Source organism: Salarias fasciatus, chromosome 14 (assembly GCF_902148845.1).
Source record: "Salarias fasciatus chromosome 14, fSalaFa1.1, whole genome shotgun sequence".
In the NCBI taxonomy this organism is placed as follows: domain Eukaryota; kingdom Metazoa; phylum Chordata; class Actinopteri; order Blenniiformes; family Blenniidae; genus Salarias; species Salarias fasciatus.
Window position 1 is genome coordinate 8677318 of NC_043758.1, and position 18640 is coordinate 8695957.

At 45.1% G+C, this 18640-nt stretch overlaps 1 protein-coding gene across 1 annotated transcript; it reads left to right on the forward strand.

The window, feature by feature from the left end:
* Positions 1-167: 167 nt before the first annotated feature.
* Positions 168-15519, forward strand: ypel2b (yippee-like 2b). Its single transcript, XM_030108886.1, has 5 exons — positions 168-364; positions 9263-9494; positions 11206-11249; positions 11653-11761; positions 15384-15519. The coding sequence occupies exons 2-5, from the start codon at positions 9378-9380 to the stop codon at positions 15471-15473; spliced, it is 360 nt and encodes a 119-aa protein (XP_029964746.1). The 5' UTR covers positions 168-364; positions 9263-9377; the 3' UTR covers positions 15474-15519.
* Positions 15520-18640: the final 3121 nt, after the last annotated feature.

The window sequence follows — 18640 nt, forward strand, 5'->3', positions numbered from 1 at the left end:
TAATAAAGCCCTGCTGGTGTAGAATCAAAGAGTCTCCGGTGAAAAGAGGATTGGGTTCTGCTACGCAGAAGAAGCCGCTTGGAGCGCGTCGCCGTTCTGTGGGGGAGTGGGGGTGAACGCTCTCGCTCCGGCTGGTCGTGTCAGTACTCTCTGCAGCTCTCAGCCTTTTCTAAAACTCTGCTGGGCATCGTTGCGCGTCAAAACATTGCGTCTCTGCAGGACTTGCCAGGGCCGGAGAGCGGAGGAAATTTGCCTGGGAAGGAATGCCAGAGACGGTTTAGGACTGACGCTGGCACGAGGAAAACGAGGAGGTGCGACATTTTTCTAGTCTACGTGGAGACCCGTTTTTTTCTTCTTTTCAAAGGTAAATAATGATTTTCCTCTGTGATATCCCCCCCCCCTCCTCCTCCTCCTCTCGGGTGCATTTATTACGCACTCTTTCCATATCGCACTCACTTGAATGTACAGGCTGTTCAGCACTTTTCCATCGAGGCAACTTTCGAGTCAGCCTGCAGGTAAGCACGCTGCAATAATCCAGTGATAAACACAAGTTTAGGATTCATCAAGAACGCGCGTGGAAGAGCCGTGACATTATTACACGTATGAGCGTGATTGCGCGCGTGTGTGCGTATGTGTGCGTGCGTGTGTCAGATGCTCAGGTCCTCTTTACAGCGGACTGATTGTTATGAGGACGCATGCTGTTTCTGGTGGTAGCCCCCCCCCCCCTCCCCCCGTGCACGTCTGCGCCATCATCCGCTCGTGCACGCGCTCGACCGTCACTGTGCGCGTCAGCTCAGATCAATGCGGGTTATCGTGTAATAGGCTCACGTGATCACACGGTGACGGCAATCAAACCTGTCAAAGTCGCTGTGTGTGTGTGTGTGCGTGCGTGTGTGCGTTAAGTGCGCGTCCGTGCGCGCGTCTGTATTTTCTCAGCATTGCTGAGCTGAGGCATCCCCGCCATCTGTGCTCCGTGTGGTGGCTGAAGTTCTGCCCCAGATAAAGTGCGCCACTGCCTGTGACCTGATTCATACCAATAATCGCGCACACGCACACGCACGCACACACAGTCAGCCCTGCGTCTGAATGTGTCTGGGTTTTCATTGATGTGCCACAGGTTGTGAAAAAAAAAACAACAGCAGACGCATTTTTTTTTTAGAGGATGATTAAAAACTGATTTCTACCCATGTGTTCAGCATGTAAATGTGAAATTACACACGTACACATCACAACACGGTTTCCCAAGTTGTTTTATTCACGTCATTATTGTATTTCTTATTTCTAAAATGCTGTATTCATATACACAGGTAGTCTGTATCCCACGTGCTGCCTTCAGGAGTGACTGGGAAGTGGGAATGTTTGCTCTTCTCATGTGTCTAACTGGGAAATTCCCCCTGGGGCAGTGGGATGTTTATTAGAGCTCCACTGCCTTTGGTCATATGCTTGAAGAAAAGCATTTCTTAATGTTGTACTATGTAATAAACAGCGAAAACAAGTCATTACCATGCCATTCCTGGTAACTAGCTCATAAATGCAGCAGTATTTCTGAGTGTGCGTCAACCACGTAGATGATTTTACAAGCAGTGTTTCATCAGTGTGTTTTCTTGAATGGATGATGACGTTATATCCCAGTGATATGTTGATTTTCATGGAAAGAACTTGCTGGACTCTCCAGATGATAACTGACAAATTCCCAGCTGCCAGTACATTAAATAGACTTTATTCAGTATTGTGCCTCTTTGTATATTTCATACCATCATTTACAGACTTCTCACAACTTTTATTGATGAGGGTTTTGTTGTTGTTGTTGTATTTTTCGCACCAGAAAGGAATATCGAAACATGTGTGAATATTGATCATTTTGTTTGTGCACAGCCCGGCCCCGCTGAACATGCACACTCCAGCATGTTTTGAACAACGTGGCGCGGTCACAGAGATACGTCGCTCGTGTTTCGCTGTGTTCTCCGGCAGGAGTGAGCGTCCGCCCGGCGCTCTGCTTTCAGGCAGTTTTCATGAATTAGCTTAAAGAGGTCAGTCCACAGACGCTCTGCTGAGGACAGATGTGTGTTGAGGTTTGGCAGGCAGCGTGGCGAACCACTGAGCTCCATATGGACGTAGAGCTTCCCAAACAGTGTTTTGAATCTATAATTAGAAAATATATGACTGGAAAATGCCACTTTTTTTTTTTTTTTCTTTTTCAAAGGAGGGTTCAAAACCCCGCCTGTCCCCCACAAACCAGAACCACTCCCCCTCAAGCCTGAAATTAAAAGTCAGCATTTTACCCCCCAGATCAGCTAAACAAAGGCCACGTGAGTTCACGGCAGCCGAAAAGCAGACACCCTTATCAAGTCACAAGCTTTTCCACTCTTTCCAATCGGTTGTCATGCCAGTGCGTGCAGGCGGATGGTTATTGATCATGGAACCGGTCGATGTGCAGGGATCGAAGCTGAGGGTCAGAGAGCTGCGGCCCTTGAAAGGCGATTTCTAACCGGCGGTGCGCATAAACTAAAGTTCCATCCAGCATGATGTTTCAGTTTTAAGGTAAGAACCTGAACTGCCAGGCCAGGACCGGGAGGGAGCCAGCGCTCACCGTTCATCCTCTTCTAACTGATATATCTTTATGAAACACTTACACTGTACTAAACAACACTGCATTGTGTGGTTTGATTTTCTTTTCACAACATATGCTTTGAAATTAGTTCTTGAAATTTGATAAGACAGATACTACTTTTAATTTATTATTTTCTTAATTGTAATTCGACAGGATGTCATTTGATTTCTGCATTAAGAAAAAATGATCTGTTAGTGATAGATAACAAAATTACAGTTGCTTTTCTCCTCCTCGAGAATTAAAGAGGTGGAGGTGGAGGAGGAGGAGGGAGCAGATCGAGGCTCCAGTAACCAGAGACACAAACCCGAGAAGCGTCACTTCATCAGTGCGATCTGATATGAGTGGAGGGTTTTATTTATTTATTTGTTTATCTTATTCCTGGAGTTGTTGTGGTGATGTCATGCTGTTGTCTGCCTCCTCGGCGCGATGCTGAATGGAGCACAGGGATGAAAGTACATGAAGTACCGCAGCACGCCTCTCCTCTCTGCCTCTTCGTCTGTCCGTTAACCCCCCCCCCCCCCCCCCCCCCCCCCCCCGACACCGTCCCTGTCTGATTCTCATTTTCACCTCGCACCACTCCTCTCGCCCCCCCCCCCCCCCCCCTCCTCTCCTGTCTTCCTCCTGCCCTCGATCGTTGTCAGGAGCGCCATCAGCAGCGGCGGCACCAGTGCGTTACATAACAAAGGATTTTTTTGTGGGGACACAAGGGCCCTTTCGGCTGGCGAGGCTCGTGGCACGTAGCCTTTTGTGATGACACCCAGAAATGACCAGAACGGGCGGCTCGGTGACCTCAGACGACCCCCGGCAGGACTGATGAATAGACAGTGTGACAGCAGAGAAAATAAATACACAAGCGGGACGGAGGGGAGCAGAATGAGATAAATATGAAGGGAATAAAAAAACCGGACAAAGGCCGTGCAGTCGGTCTCGGTGCTGACTTGTTAGGCTTTGATGAAGTTTACCTCTGTTGGAGCTTGTTTATATCACAGCGATCAGCTTCTGCAGTCAACTGATGGTTTATGCAATTTGTTTATCTTTCTTCTTTCTTTCTTTTTTTTTTTTTGGAAAGCAGCTCTGACCGACTCTTTTGCGTCAGCTCCTTATGCCGCGTTCCAGAAAACAATGCTGCTTCACAAAATGATTTTCAAGCACGTCCACCACCCACAAAGAAGAGTGAGCGTCCTGATTTCTGAAACTGTTTGAAAATGTCAAACATCACTGTGGCGAGGACTCCCAACGCGTCCCGGTGATTTTCGTCTCCACAAAGTGCCTGAATTTCTCCTGAATCATTTATGGAAGACGTCCTTCCTGACTTTAGTAGCTGACTGAACAGAAGATCTTTGAATGCCACTCACTAAAGCGTATTCCAGTATAATGACGGAGAAACGAGCAGATCTTGACGCCCTCGGCCCTTCGTGGACCTGCTCAGCGCCACACGAGTTCACCAACAGCCGGAGCCCGTAGCAGGATGCGTTTGAAACGAGGTTAGCGCGACGCATCGGCTTTCATCCAAAGCCGCAGATATGAATCAACGCAGCCGATGCGAGTGACTCCTCCTCACTGAGTATTTACAGATAATACAGAGACGTGGATTATGTGTGACCCATGAGACGAGCGTAACACGTGCGATACTATAATCCCGTCCCGCTGCTGAATATTGCCGCGCTGGTATCGTGATTCTCTTTACATCGACACGCTGATAATTAACCCTAACAGCTTTACGCCGGACTCAGTTCTTTTTTTTTTCCCCCTCCAGCTGCTGTTTTGACGCGTTTGGCTCCGGCCGTGACGGCCAGGTTCTCGCCCATAGGTCACATTTATATTTTGTGCATTTCTCTGGTGCTTTCAGCCTGAGTGACTTGTTGTAAAAAGGCTGCTGCAGAGTCTGAGAAAGAAGAAGCTTAAATTGAATGGAATTAAATTTGCAGCATACTGTACAGTGGAGGCTTGCGTTCCTGAATTAGACACAGTTCCTACATCTAACTGCTTCGCTTTGTCCTGACGATCTTGATTACTTGATCAGCAGTTTGGGTCGATATTGGTTTGAAAATAGTTGCCGGTATCTTTATACCTTGAGTTTTTATCTCACGGGGCTCCAACAACTCATGACTGGTTCAACACGCAAAAATATATAAAAAAATACATACATTTTTACTGAAAAACACTCTGAATTGCTGCTCTGTGTATGATGTAATTCACATGCATAGAAGAAATATTAAACAGATCACATGTAACAGTTTTGTACCTTAATATTAAAACAAATCTGTAACATCTTCAAAGCTTCAAACAACCACCTAAATCGAAGCTAAAAAGGCAAAGACACATTAAAACTATGGAAAAGTTGTGAAAATACAGACAGTAAATAGTTAATTTATAATCATAAACAATGACAGAAAGCAGAGTCGGTCACACTCGTTGGTGAACTGTCTTTCTATGTTAATGTTATGTGTCGTGATTATTAAAGAGCTGGACGCCGCGTCCAGTCCGTCCTGAAACGACTGAGTGGACAGAAACCAGTTTTGGGTTAAACATCGGAGTGAGCGTGCGTCCGGGGTCAGATCTGACAACTGCACTGAGCGTGTCTTTGTGTACCGATCCTACGCCGCTGGCGCCGAGTCAGAAGGAGGGGAAAACAAGGCCACGTCTCACCGCCATGTTCCTGCGTATCCTCCTTTCTTCCCCATCGGCTCTGCAGCCTCCATCACCCTCCGTCCGACACTAAAAACAATCATATTGCAGAGCAGCACCCCCCCACCCCCCCACCCCCTCCTCTTTTGTTTGTCCTGTTCAGAGAGGCCTCCTGCTCCTAATCAGCATTTTATTAGCTTTTTCCAGATGGTTTAGTAAAGACAGACAGGAAGCGGAGGAGACGGAGCGAGACGCCATATTGAAAAGGTGAAGAACTCATAAAAATCCAGTTAACCAACTTATGAGAAAATCCTGTCGAATCACAGACCTTTAAATTGTATAAATTAGCATTTTTATTAAGTCAAGAAGGTTGCGCTTTTGATTTTTTTCCTACAAGACATTTATTAAAAACTGAAAAAAAGCTGTAAGTAGACAATAAAAACTGTTTTGTTGAGACTCAGAAAAAAAAAATTATTCAGAAAAGCAGACCAGAAGGAAAAAAGATTAATGCTGAAATCCAGTGTGATTAACAAAGCAATGCATGGCTGTAACACCACAGGAACACACTGTTAAACTGCTACTTTTAGAAAAATGAAAGAATTTGAGGTTTTTTGCTGTGTTTAGAAACAGTTGCTGTCGCTCTGCTATCCGAGTCGACTGTTGGCATTAGTGTTAGATTCACATTGAAAAGAGCTGTCCGTGTGCCTGTGGCTCATCTCAGCCCACATTTACACACAGCTGAGTATTTACAAAAACTGATTTTTTTCCCCCCCTGTACGTTAAAAAAAAAACTATTAAAAAAATTCATTCACACAGACCCGCGTAAGAACCTCATTAAGAGCTACTATGAACATGCCAGACCTGTAGGGGGCAGCGCAACGAGAAGCATCAAACCATTCAAAGCAATCAGAATCCTGGAAAACTGTAAACACAGGTCAAACCCTGACACACACTGTGACATCGAACAACCCTGTTGCCACACAAAGGTGAACACAAAGTTCGGGCCAAATCTCCACTTTGGCCCGAATTTTGTGAGACAACCGTTTTGACTTGTAGCTTAAAGGTGCTGTAGGCAGGATTCGGCATCTCCCTCATCTTGCTTAGGGTTACCTAAGCAAGATGGCGATTTGACCCATCTAAGATGGCGATTTGAAACCCAGCACAGCCAATCCTTTCCTGTTTTCTCTGACATCATGCCCTTACGCAAGTTAAGCCCCTCTCACAAGAACGTGCTACGAACGCCCCTCGACCAATCATGGTTAGAGCCTCAGGGGCTCTTCTGATTGGTCAAAGATACCTGGAGCTGTCGAGATTCCTTTTCAGCTCAGAACAGAGGCAGATGGAAACACTGCGCCCTCGCGGTAGTGCAATTATGCTACACTCCTAAAGGATTATCAATGGATACTCTAACATTTAATCCAAAGAAATCACAGAAAAATTAGCATTGACTAGCAAAATCCTGCCTACAGCACCTTTAACTTGCCTACTGAAGAAAACATAAAAGGGGGGGGGGGGGGGGGCGGCAAACAGACAATATGCTAGCCTCCAGGTCTCAGCTACACACACGGTCAGCAGTGTTGTTGCTAAAGGTTAGTGTTAGTTGTTTGTTGGAAAGGTGAAGTGAGCCCAGACTCCCGGCAGCTGGCGGCTTTAAATCCCTCTCTCTTCCAGTCTCCAGCCAATCAGCCGTCTTCTGCAGGCTCAAGCAGTCAATCAGCCAGGAGACTGCAGATTCATAGCAGTGTAAACGGGGTGTGTTTGATGCTTCTTCAACTCATCACTACTTTACATTCCACATTCTGCGTGATTTGCAGAAGTTTTCGCAGTTTGAAAGACCGATTGATTACACAGTAAGATTTGGTTTGTTCTCTATTTGAACTCTCTGGTGTTATGTCAGCTGATCTTGAGTGAATCACAGTAAAGTAAATACATTGACCTCCTGCTAAAACCACAGTCCAGGCTGCGTTAGGTGATAAAACCACACAGAGCGCCGGCCTCACACACTTCCTCCTGAACAGTCAGAATGTGAACCTGCCCTACTGGCCCCTGGCGCCCGGCCCTCAGGACGGACTCCCAGGCCGGCTCACTAATCTGCTCAGTCACCAGGGCACACCAGCAGAAGTATTTTAAGGCCTCGGTCCATTTGGATATCATGGAGCAGGCATGGCATGATCCTCGCAGTTGTGCTAGGCTAAGCAGATTATCCCTGCAGCCTCATAGACTTAAACACACAGCGAGCGAGCGCTGCTCAGTGTGTCGACTGGAAAAGCATGAGACCGGCACCACCAGCAGGCCGGACTGGGACCGCAGCGTTCCACCGCTGATTTGACGCCAGTACCTGCATGAGGCATTGATCATCCTGATCCAATCAGCTGCTTTAAAAGGCTGGCAAACAGAGAGAGTCGTTGAACATATGATAACAATATGGAGTTTGGAGCAGGTTTAAAGTGGTTTTTATGGACCTGTGTTGACATGCAGATGGAAAGATCCACTGTAATTAAAGCAGGAGTATTAAAACATAGATTAACAACATTAAGGAGCCAACGCAACAGCTGTGCAAATTTCACCTTTGCAAAGCAAATTTAGTTTACTTTGAGAACATTAGGATGATTACAGGGTATAACCCATCCACTTTTTTATGTTGATGTTGCTGTTTGCTGTGGACTTATCTGGATTACATTCATAGTTTTACCTCTCAATCCGTCAAAATGATTCGGGTGGAATAGAAACATCTTTCTCCTCGTGCACAACACCATCCATTCAACAATAAACACAAAGAACAGAAGTGTCAGAGGATGAAGACGGATGAGAGTTCCTCTGCATTTGTTTAGTTAAAGAGGAGGAATGTGGCAGTGAAGTGCAAGCCATGCAGACAGCTGCTCTCAATATTTCTGCCACATCTTTCTGTCTGCTGCTCCTTCTGCTGGGTGCTCCCAGCTTTGCAGCCGCTTATTGCTTCGTCGTAGTGCATAAAAGATCATCAAAGCCTTTTGTGAATGTCATTTTCTTCTTTACTGGAGGTCTGACACCCGGGGCTCTCAGACACTTTTTATTTATTTTTTTATTTTTTTATGTGCAAACCACATTCATTCATACAAAAAGACTCATCCCTGAACCGAAAAGAAATAATGAAGATAAAATAGCTACTGGAAAAACAACTAGAAACGGTAAAATTGGTTTAAATTGCTGGGAACTGCAAGAAAGGGACAATTTTCTACATTATGAAGTCTAAACTCAACGTGGATGGTTTGAAATGGTTAAAATTGATCAAATGTTTTTCATATGCAATTTGATATACTTTTATTTATGCATGAAAACATTATATAAACATTTCCCTTCATTTCAAAGGATAAACTTGGTTTGTGGCGTTGAAGGAACTCACATAGCAGTTGGGAAAAAATGCTACTTCCTATACAACTTCTCCCTGGGAAATTTAGATCATTCGAAGACCTGAGAGATCTCGCTTTTCAAGAAATGCTTCTTTTTTTTTTCTTTTTTTTTAACGTTTAACACAGTAACAGCGCTAATCTGAAAATGGCCTTTTGTAGAGTGCAGCATTTTCAAAACTCTGTCTGCGCAGGAAAAACGCAACTTTTCTGAAATGCACGTGGACACTGCGTTTGCAGTCAGTCATTGTTTGCACACGTGAACTAGTCCACAATCCATCAATCACCAGACTCCCTCTCGCCACTTTGAAAGTTATAGCACCATATCTCCATGGTTATAATGATTGCTGGATACGTCAAGAGAAGAAAACAATAACAGTTGCACATCAAATGCACATAAATGTAGTGTGAAGACAAATTGTTCCCCCTGAGGTTCATTTAATCTCCCGCTCGGTCTGTGAGTTTGATGATGAGCTTGTTTGTCTTTTTTCTGACTCTGACAGCAGCAATAAAGCGGCGCTGCTGGAGGCAGCCATGTTGCTCCTTTGCTATTTTTTTTTTGTGGAAGCTTTAAACTGGGAGTTAAACTGAGTTTTAATCCAGTTCTCAAGCTCATGAATCCTCCACCTGTGTGCAGGTGTTCGCCTCCCAACCCACCGCCCACCACGGCCCTCACCTGTGTGTTGCGGTGCTTCCCTTGTGAGCCGACCTGGGCTGGCAGTCCTTTCTTGCACCGCCCGCCAACCCCGCCCATGGTCAGAATGACGCGCTCCAAGACTTTCCAGGCGTACCTGCCGAGCTGCCATCGAACGTACAGCTGCATCCACTGCCGAGCTCACCTGGCCAACCACGACGAGCTCATCTCCAAGGTAAGAGGAGGGAGCAGCGGCGAGCAGAGATGAGTGTAGAACGCAGTTTTACTTTCACACCGCAACGCTAAATGTCATTTATGAGGTTTACAACAATTAAAGGAGTGATAACTGAAGACTGAAAGGAGGTGGAGAGGAATTACAAACGTACACAGCAGGCTGAACACCTGTGTGTCTGTCAGCCGCTGCCACAGTGTGAATGGATTACGTTATAAGCTGGATATGGGATTAGGAATACACTTTCACTTTTTCCACTTGTGATCATGAAAGCATAATTATCTGTGTACACAGACCGTATGTCAGCTGCAACACAGGCACAAGAAATCTGCTCATGTCCCTCCAGTCGAAGGTTTAGATAAAGCTCTCCAACAGGCAGCTCGAACACAATATTTCTAAACCGATACTTGAGGGCTATTTTGTATTTGTCCAACCAGTCCACACGTGTATTATGGATTTGGAGAAGGCGTTCGTCCACGTTTACTGGTCTCGATTTACCGGTCAATCGACGTTCTCACCCTCACCCATGGGTCATGACTGAAAGGACAAGTTTCTGGAGAGAAGCGTCCAAAATGAGGTTCCTCCATAGGGAGGCTGGCCTCAGGGAAGACCGAGGACACTCTGGAGGGTCGATGTCTCTGAGCCGGCATGGAAACGCCTCGGGATCTTCCTGAAGAGCTGGAGGAAATGTCCGGGGACAGGGAAGGCTGGGCGTCTCTGCTTAGACTGCTGCCCCCGCGACCCAGCCTCGGTTAAGCAGTTGAAGATGAGATGAGACAGCTAATATAGCTTATCCTGCTTAAATGGCTAAAACAGCTAACAGTAACAGCAACCCTCATTTAAAACTGACAAACTGCGGAAAAATGTCTGCAGTGCTTCAATTAAGTCTGATTGAAATTTCATAAATTCAGCGTCGACCACAGCTTTGGTGAATGTAACAAAATGCAAATAAACAAAGAAGTTTATCAGCTGTGTTATGTGTTTTGTCAGAACATAAAATAGGTGGCATAAATGCATTGCAGATCGAGAAGAGGTCCGTTTTAAAGGTGCTGTAGGCAGGATTCAGCATCTCCGCCATCTTGCTTAGGGTTACCTAAGCAAGATGGCAATTTGACCCATCTAAGATGGCGATTTGAAACCCAGCACAGCCAATCCTGTCCTGTTTTCTTTGACATCACGCCCTTGCAAGTTAAGCCCCTCCCACAGGAACGTGTGACGAACGCCCCTCGACCAATCACGGTTAGAGCCTCATGGGCTCTTCTGATTGGTCACAGATACCTGGAGCGGTCGAGACTCCTTTTCAGCTCAGAACAGAGGCAGATGGAAACGCTGCCCCTCGCGGTAGTGCAATTATGCTACACTCCTAAAGGAATATCAATGGATACTCTAACATTTAATCCAAATAAAACACAGAAAAATTAGCATTGACTAGCAAAATCCTGCCTTCAGCACCTTTAATTGAAAAAATAATGTATTGGCCAATGAGTGCCATCAGTCAAGGTAGATATGTAAATATGTTTAATGTTAAGATTTTGAAGTACAGTTAAGACTTGTCTCATCCCAACACATTTTGTAAAGAAACCAAAATCAAAAAGTTCTTGAATGATTCCTTGTAGTAGTGCAGCGATTAGACCTTGTGGAGTTGCTATTCGGCATTTTTGCAGGTATGAATACCTTTTAATGCTTGGTCTTTTTTTTGTGTGTGTGTCTGCAGTCGTTCCAGGGCAGCCAGGGCAGAGCCTACCTGTTCAACTCAGTGTGAGTATCTATCTGTAGGAGTCAAAACGCCTCCTGTCCTTTTCACTGACTTTTTTTGGTTGGAGAAGTTTTTGCTTTTCAAAGCCCCTTTAATAGAGAGGCTGTCTGTAGCTCGTGGCATTTACTGAAATCCATCTATCCATCTTTTATCATCTTAGTGTAGCTGTGAGTTTCAGGCAGACTGGGTCTGAGTCTAGTTAACTTTATTTGCGGGGCAGATCACAGGTCCATTACAGGATAAAGAGAAAGGAAGAGGCACCATCTCTGTACCTGGATAAATGCCATTAAAACACACACATAATGAGAATGAGTTAGTCATCCTCTCCTGTCTGCCCTGTGTGAGGCAGCAGTCTTCATTCAGCACTTTGCGTTTCTGAACTTTTCCCTCTCCGTCCTCTCTCAGGGTGAACGTTGGGTGCGGCCCTGCAGAGGAGAGAGTTCTGCTGACAGGCCTGCATGCTGTAGCAGATATCTACTGTGAGAACTGCAAGACGACCCTGGGCTGGAAATACGTAAGCATCTCTGCCTTGCCTCTGGCCTGGACGGATAGCATCACAAAGTGCATCCAAATTTAGAGGGCTCGAAACGGAGAGGCTGTTATTACAACATACCCTAATTTTATTTGTGCCCTAATTACATTTGGACTCCTCTTCACTCAGAGTCATCGCAGCAGAACAGCTGTAGGCTCATGTAATAACGAGATCAGCTTGTCAGAGCAAATGGAGACATGAAGGAGAAGTCTTTATTTACATTGAGTGACATGATGAGCTTTTCATGTTTGGAGGGATCAGTGGGTTCAGCGGGGGGGGGGGATTTATTTCTTTGGTCACTCAAACATTCCTCGTAAAATATATGTTAACTCAAAACAGAATAGAATAGAATAAACATGCTTTATTAGTACCTGGTGGAAATTATTCAATCTTATCATACCTTGTTAATTTGTTGTCATTAGCTGCAGGAAAAATTAACACATTTAATGATGTTATTTTGATATTTCAACACAGAACATATTTGTCAATGCGCCCGAAAAAGTTGCGTTCAGCTCCATACTGATCATAGTGATACACAACATAAACACAATAGAAGTAGACACCTTGTTCACTGCTGGAGCGCGTTCAGTATGGCTGCCATCTTGGATGAGGACCTGCTTCGGAATAATCTGAACACACCTAAATTTGAAACTATTTTTCTCACAGTGTTTTTTTTTTCCTTGGTCCAAACTCCAGACATTTAACTGGGATTGACATGTAGAATCATCTATTTTTTAAAGAGCTGTGTTTTTATTTGTATAACTAACATCACCAGTATTATAATATAAAACCACATTTTTAATGTACAAAAGCATCCCACATCACACACTGCTGCCATTTGTAACAAATCAAAACACATAAAAAGATGTGTTAGAAATTCAATAAATTGTCTGGAGATGAAGCGGGTCCTCATCCAAGATGGCGGCTATAGCCACTGCTAGCGATACATGTTTGTGTTTCCATTGTATGTTTATGACAGCAAACCCCTGTGCAGAAATAGGCTGAGAGCATGTTGCTGTGGGAGGAAAACATGGATAACAGCATGGCTGTGTCCAAAATATGCATTTCTTATATTATTCATTCATTGACCAATATCATGTTTGAACTGAAAGTTTCTTTATGGAAAAAAGTGAAACACAATTACAATGTGATTTTTTTGTGAATAATGAATTATTCACAAAAAAAACGATTGCGTTAATAGTTTAAATTGCGTCCCATGGCGAGTTTCTTCCACTGCTATAGCTTCGATTTTAAACACACTAGTTGTAGCGACGGTGTAGCTGTGCAGGTAAACAGGTCCTGAGTTGAATCGGTATCGATTGCAACTCTGTGCAGTTCTTGGCTAACGCTGCGAGCATGTCAGGACACACGTGCAGCGTGCATTTAGTGCAAGCGGTATTTTAGGTCCCAGCCGAGGTTGAACCAAACAGGACCCTCACATGTTAGCGGTCTTCATATATCAACAGAGCCGAGCATGTGCAGCTGTCACCGGTGAACTCTGTCGGCAGGGAAGTGAGAGTTTACTCTGTCGGCATGTGACTTGAAGGGTTAACACACACACACACACACACACACACACACACACACACACACACACACACACACACACACACACACACACACACACACACACACACACACACACACACACACACACACACACACACACACAGAGTCTCCTTGTTGTTTGACTCCTCTGAAGGCTCTATTGACCAGGAGAACCTTCCTTTTCCTCTCACTGTATTCACAGCTGCTTTAAACTGTATTCTTTAACCTCTCGTCCCAAAAATAGCTCTCTGCCTCGTGGCAGCGCTAAACACCTGGTGAACCCGCTAAAGAAGTAGCTTCTTTTCTCAGTACTTTCTATTCCCATCCAGACCCCACAAGGCAGAGAAAAACAGAGGTCACCGGCGCGCACAAGCACACGGGCACTGGAGAGGGCCTAATGGAGGCCTGCCATTAATATCAGTTGCAGCAGTGTAGATTTTCTGCACTCGTCAGAGTTCTATTGAGAGGCTTGACCTACTGCACTTCTGCACCGAGAAATCTGATAGCATGCTTCTGCAGCTCCGAACCAAAATAGACAAAAGACAAAACTAGGTGCAGGCACTCCGCAGTGAAAGAACGTTTGTATTGGCCGACTCGGCGGCCGCTTTGAGCGTCTCGCAGTGAGCCAGAGGGCTTCGAGCTGGAGCACAAAGCCGCTAATGGACTCGGAGGGCTAGCAGGGGCGGCCCGCTGAGTCGCTGCCATTCGTCGCGAAACTGGTTAATGTCGCTTGTTCATTTTGTTCGCAACCATGAAAGGGAAGAATAGACTAAATGTGGAATCTAAAACTACTGCAGGTTTTGTGACGGATGCGCCATTGAGTAAAGCGGTCATGCTAGCAACAGGCTACAGGGAAGTGCGCTTCTTGTGTGTTTAACACCAGTTTGGACATCAGTAACTGCGTTGTCAGAGAGATAGACTCATATTAACCTCCAGCTCAGCAATAACCTTTACATGAAGAAGAAAGCACAGTTGCTTTCCAGCATTCCTTCAAGTAGAGTCAGACAGTCAGATGAAATAATTATCTTTATATAAATAAATACGTGTTTTGACAGCAAATATAATATTTTCTTGAAAGCTGCTTCAGAGAATACCCTTGAGAGTTGACTGGCAGTGTGCACAGGTTCATAAAAATAGTGTTCTGATTCCTATAAAAACACAAAAAAAGGAAAACATCCTCATAAAGTGCAAGACCACAAGCTAAATGCTGGAAAAATGCAACGTGTGCGATGTTACATACGCAACATCGGCTCCTTAATGAATCAACTTCGCATGCAATGACCAGCACTAATGTGAAGTGAAATATTTTATTTTCCAAAACAAGACGCAGCCTCGAGATACTTAAATTATACTCAATATTTACTTAATGATGTGTTAAGTCCCATAATGCAGATGAAATATTCTGTTATCAATAAATTTGTAACAATTTTCTGTTTCTGTTCTGAAAAGAAAAAATAGCTATCATCTGAAATAAAATGCTTGTAACTCCTTTCTTTTACCTGTTTTATGCAGTGTCTGATCAGAAAAGAGATCATTGGTATCACACATCACTGCTTCACTTTCTGTAATGTGGTTTAGGCTCTGGTGGTGTTATTTTTTTATAACATCCCATTCATTTTTTTTCTCAGAAGAATTTGGATTACACACCTCGGAGTGGAAATTCACGTCCGTGCTTGCAGAACCAGATCTCCGTCGGCTGTTATGAGGCTGAAAAACGTAGCCTTTGGGGCTTTGGCATACCTTTAGTCATTAGAGACACATTTCCTGCCAATATAAGATATGACGATCCGATGTGGCTGGAGTGTTTTGGTTGCGCTCCTCTGCAGTGTTTAGTGAATGATGGTTATATAACCAGCCTCCACAGAGCCAGGAGCAGAAACGGGCCAGGACTGAGTGAAGGATTTTAACGCACAGCTGAGAACACGGTCCTGTGTAGTGGGCTTTTTCTCTTGTTTTTTATTCAGCCTCTGCGTTTGCCAGCATGCTCTTTCCCAGCGTTGTTTTGGAACTGAAGCATCCCCCCTTGTCCTGTCCTGTCCTCCGCTTCTGCCTCCAGGAACACGCGTTCGAGAGCAGTCAGAAATACAAAGAGGGCAAGTTCATCATCGAGCTGGCCCACATGATCAAGGACAACGGCTGGGACTGAGCGGCGCACGGCCCGGTGACAACTGCAGTGGAGGAGCGAAGGGGAGGGAGGGATGGGGGGACGGGGAGGGAGGGAGGGAGGGAGGGAGGGATGGGGTGGGAGCAAGTCGTGAGCGGGGGGGGGCAAGTGTGTGACTATGGTTTGGCTGATTTACCATTAACCTCCGTAACTTGCTGCCCATCCCTTCCTACTACACCTCTCAGTGTAAACACACTCATGCACTCAAACACACCAAGGTCTCAGACATCCCAGTTCGATAGAGAGGATCAGGCAGGCTTGTGCGCAGCTAGCAGGACTAGGTGACTGGCCGGCAACAGTAGAGCAGACGATATGACTCATTGTTGTGTGTGTGTGTGTGTGTTTTTTTTCTGTTTACTGAAATATATTTTGACGAAAAACGCTGGTAACACTCCTTCTATACTCACTAAAAACAAAACTCCTTTATCGTGCAAAGTATGCTCTTTTTTCGTTGATCAATACTGGTAAAATCTGTGGTTTAACTGGTCATTGAGTGGAAAGGAGCCCGGCTGGTGGGGCGCCTCGGCCCCAGGTGACGGGGCTGATGGGAACTCACCCTGTACCCGGCGTGAATGAGATGGCCTAAGATGATTATAGCAAATCCAGCTGATCGGGGCCGTGCCAGTTGGGCCAGTGATGAGGCCTGGCGCTGCGGCTTGGCACGGAGGCCCGAGCACATGGTCGAGGTGGAAAAGAGTGGGGGGGGAGTGCAGGGATCGTCACCCACCAGGCTGCTCACTCGACACGGCGGGGAGGGGAGAGGAGGGGAGGATCCTGATCCAGTTATGTAGTAGCTCTGATGGCTTCTGGCTGGGATCCACGCCGTGTCTTGCCAGCGATGCAGCTCAGGATGGGCAGGGTGGGCCGGCAGCGAAAGAGATACAGACGGACAGACACCAGCTTCCCTAAAACCTCGCAGGAATTTGCCCCCGCAGCAGCAGCAAAGCAGACCCCCCTCTGGGTCTCCTTACATCCTTCGGCACCCCGGGTGGCGTAAGGCGATCTGCTGATCCTGCTCGAGTTCGTCTGGTGTCGGCTGGTGCATTTGCCGCGTCCGCCTTTGTTCAATTGCTCGATAGAATTACAAAACACAAACATGTCTCAGGTCATCCGCTTTGGCTGGGATTCCCAAAGATTGGCGAGTGCCGTGTGCGTCTTCCTGCCGCCGTAGGCTGACGGAACAAATTTAACCAGAGACACAAACACAACCGTCTCATCTGCAGGATCTGACGGAAACGTACGAGGATCCAGGGGTGGAAATACTCTCAGAAATATTGCTTTTAGTGAAGTTATACACTTGCTGAGATGTTTGGTTGTAGATTTTGTTCTTTTCGGGTGGCTGTTCAGATCTGCTGTGTAACTGCTGTTACTTTGATTTTCACCCACAAAGCCTGCAGAATGGACTCAGTTCTTTGGTTTTTGTTTTTTTTTTTTTTTCTTCCTCGTGCACTAAACTGTCTTCTAATGAGGTCTTTATTGCACTTCTAAATATTCTTCATGCGTGAGGGTCTTTGTCCAGGTGTGACACCTTGCTCATGTGGATCAACGCTAGCTTTTCTTTGCTAAGGCCAGGATCCTACTTAACGTGCTGGACGTGCCAGTCTCTAATGGGAAAGCCATGTTTTCAGATGAGAGAATCTGTTACAGCTGCTTCCATTCCTTGCAAATGCAACATTAATGCATGCTTGATATAACACCAGTTTTCCGACGAGTTTTTTAATCGGTCCTAACCGCGGTTTTTTTTTGTGTGGGAAAAGAACAGTTTGTGTGGATTAGAGTTGCAATGAAAACCTTGTGCTGCAACATCTGACCAGTTCCATCGTGGTCCAGTTGGAGCTGTGAGATCCTCTTTCAGAGGCACAGAACAGCCAAAAGATTAAATGTGATCCTGGTTTAGAAAAGTAAAATTAGTAGCCGGTCTCTCTCTCTCTGTCTCTCACGCAGTATTCTGCAAACGTTTCCCTCTGTATGGCGAGTCCTTTCCACTTAAACCCGAACCCGAACAGATGCCCGTCTGCAGCTGACCGCTCAGCAACTTCAAACCCAGCACAACCAAAGAACCCACCCATCAACAATAGATTGACCAAACAAAAGATTTTATTTTGCTTGGGCAAAGTGTTGCAAACCAAGGGGTGTGTGTGTGTGTGTACAGCTGAAAGCCAAGGTTGTGGATAGCCTTTCTCTGTGATATATATATAAAATGCATTACTATGATTTTGTAAACAAAAGATCTTAATATATGAATATATTCTATTTACTGTACTCATCAGGAGGATCACCATTCACGTCAACCTCTGTGTTACAGACTGTAAATAGTGTTAATGTATTGTGTTTTATCTATGATCCATACGATGATGATGAATGAATATGATTTAGGTCATGTCATGCTTTCTCTCTGGTACCCCACATTGGCTGTACGATAATACTTTTTTACTGAAAATGTTTCAATTTTATTGTCTTTTGTAAAGGAGGATGCTGATGTTGACTATATATCATTGGATCTTCATCTAATAAAATGCACCTTGATATCTGGAGCTGTTAAATGGTTTGATTCATGCCACCCCGGATGTGATTAGCGGGTCTTCTGAGACCAGGAGAGGGACTGACAGCAAAATAGAAATATAGTAAAGAGTAACATCACCTTTAGAGGAGGCACTACTTGTGTTAGTGGAGGTAAATGATTTAGGAAATAAACCACAGTTTTCTTTTCTATTGTTGTGAACCAAGTGTGACTACCATTTCGAAACAGTTCAGTCAGGATTTGGTAATCAGTCGGTATCGTGTCTGGACATCCCTGCAGGGTGTGTCTTCCAAACTGACTCAACAACAGAGATTTAAGACAAATTCAATGTAACGTTAGAGGTGTTTCACATTTAAAAGACAGAATAATGCTGTCCGGTTGGATTCTGGGCACTGTGGTTAGTTACCGAAGGTCCCATTGTCCACTTTACAGCTTTCTTTCAGATGACAATAACAAAAGAACCATCTCAGCTTTATTGCAGCTTTATTGCAGCAATCAGACTCAGAAACAACACAAACAGGTTCATCATCTGAAATATAAACCAAGAGGGAAATGAACAGAAGTTCAGGAGGTGCAATATATTTTGCTGCTGGCTTATCTCACATTATATAAACACTGCTGTAACACT

Bases quoted from the DNA above. Each gene is read 5' to 3' on its own strand.
- ypel2b (XM_030108886.1), top strand. From the start codon at position 9,378: ATGGTCAGAATGACGCGCTCCAAGACTTTCCAGGCGTACCTGCCGAGC. The intron at 9,495-11,205 runs GTAAGAGGAGGG...GTGTGTCTGCAG, and splicing joins ACGACGAGCTCATCTCCAAG to TCGTTCCAGGGCAGCCAGGG. The intron at 11,762-15,383 runs GTAAGCATCTCT...TTCTGCCTCCAG, and splicing joins CGACCCTGGGCTGGAAATAC to GAACACGCGTTCGAGAGCAG.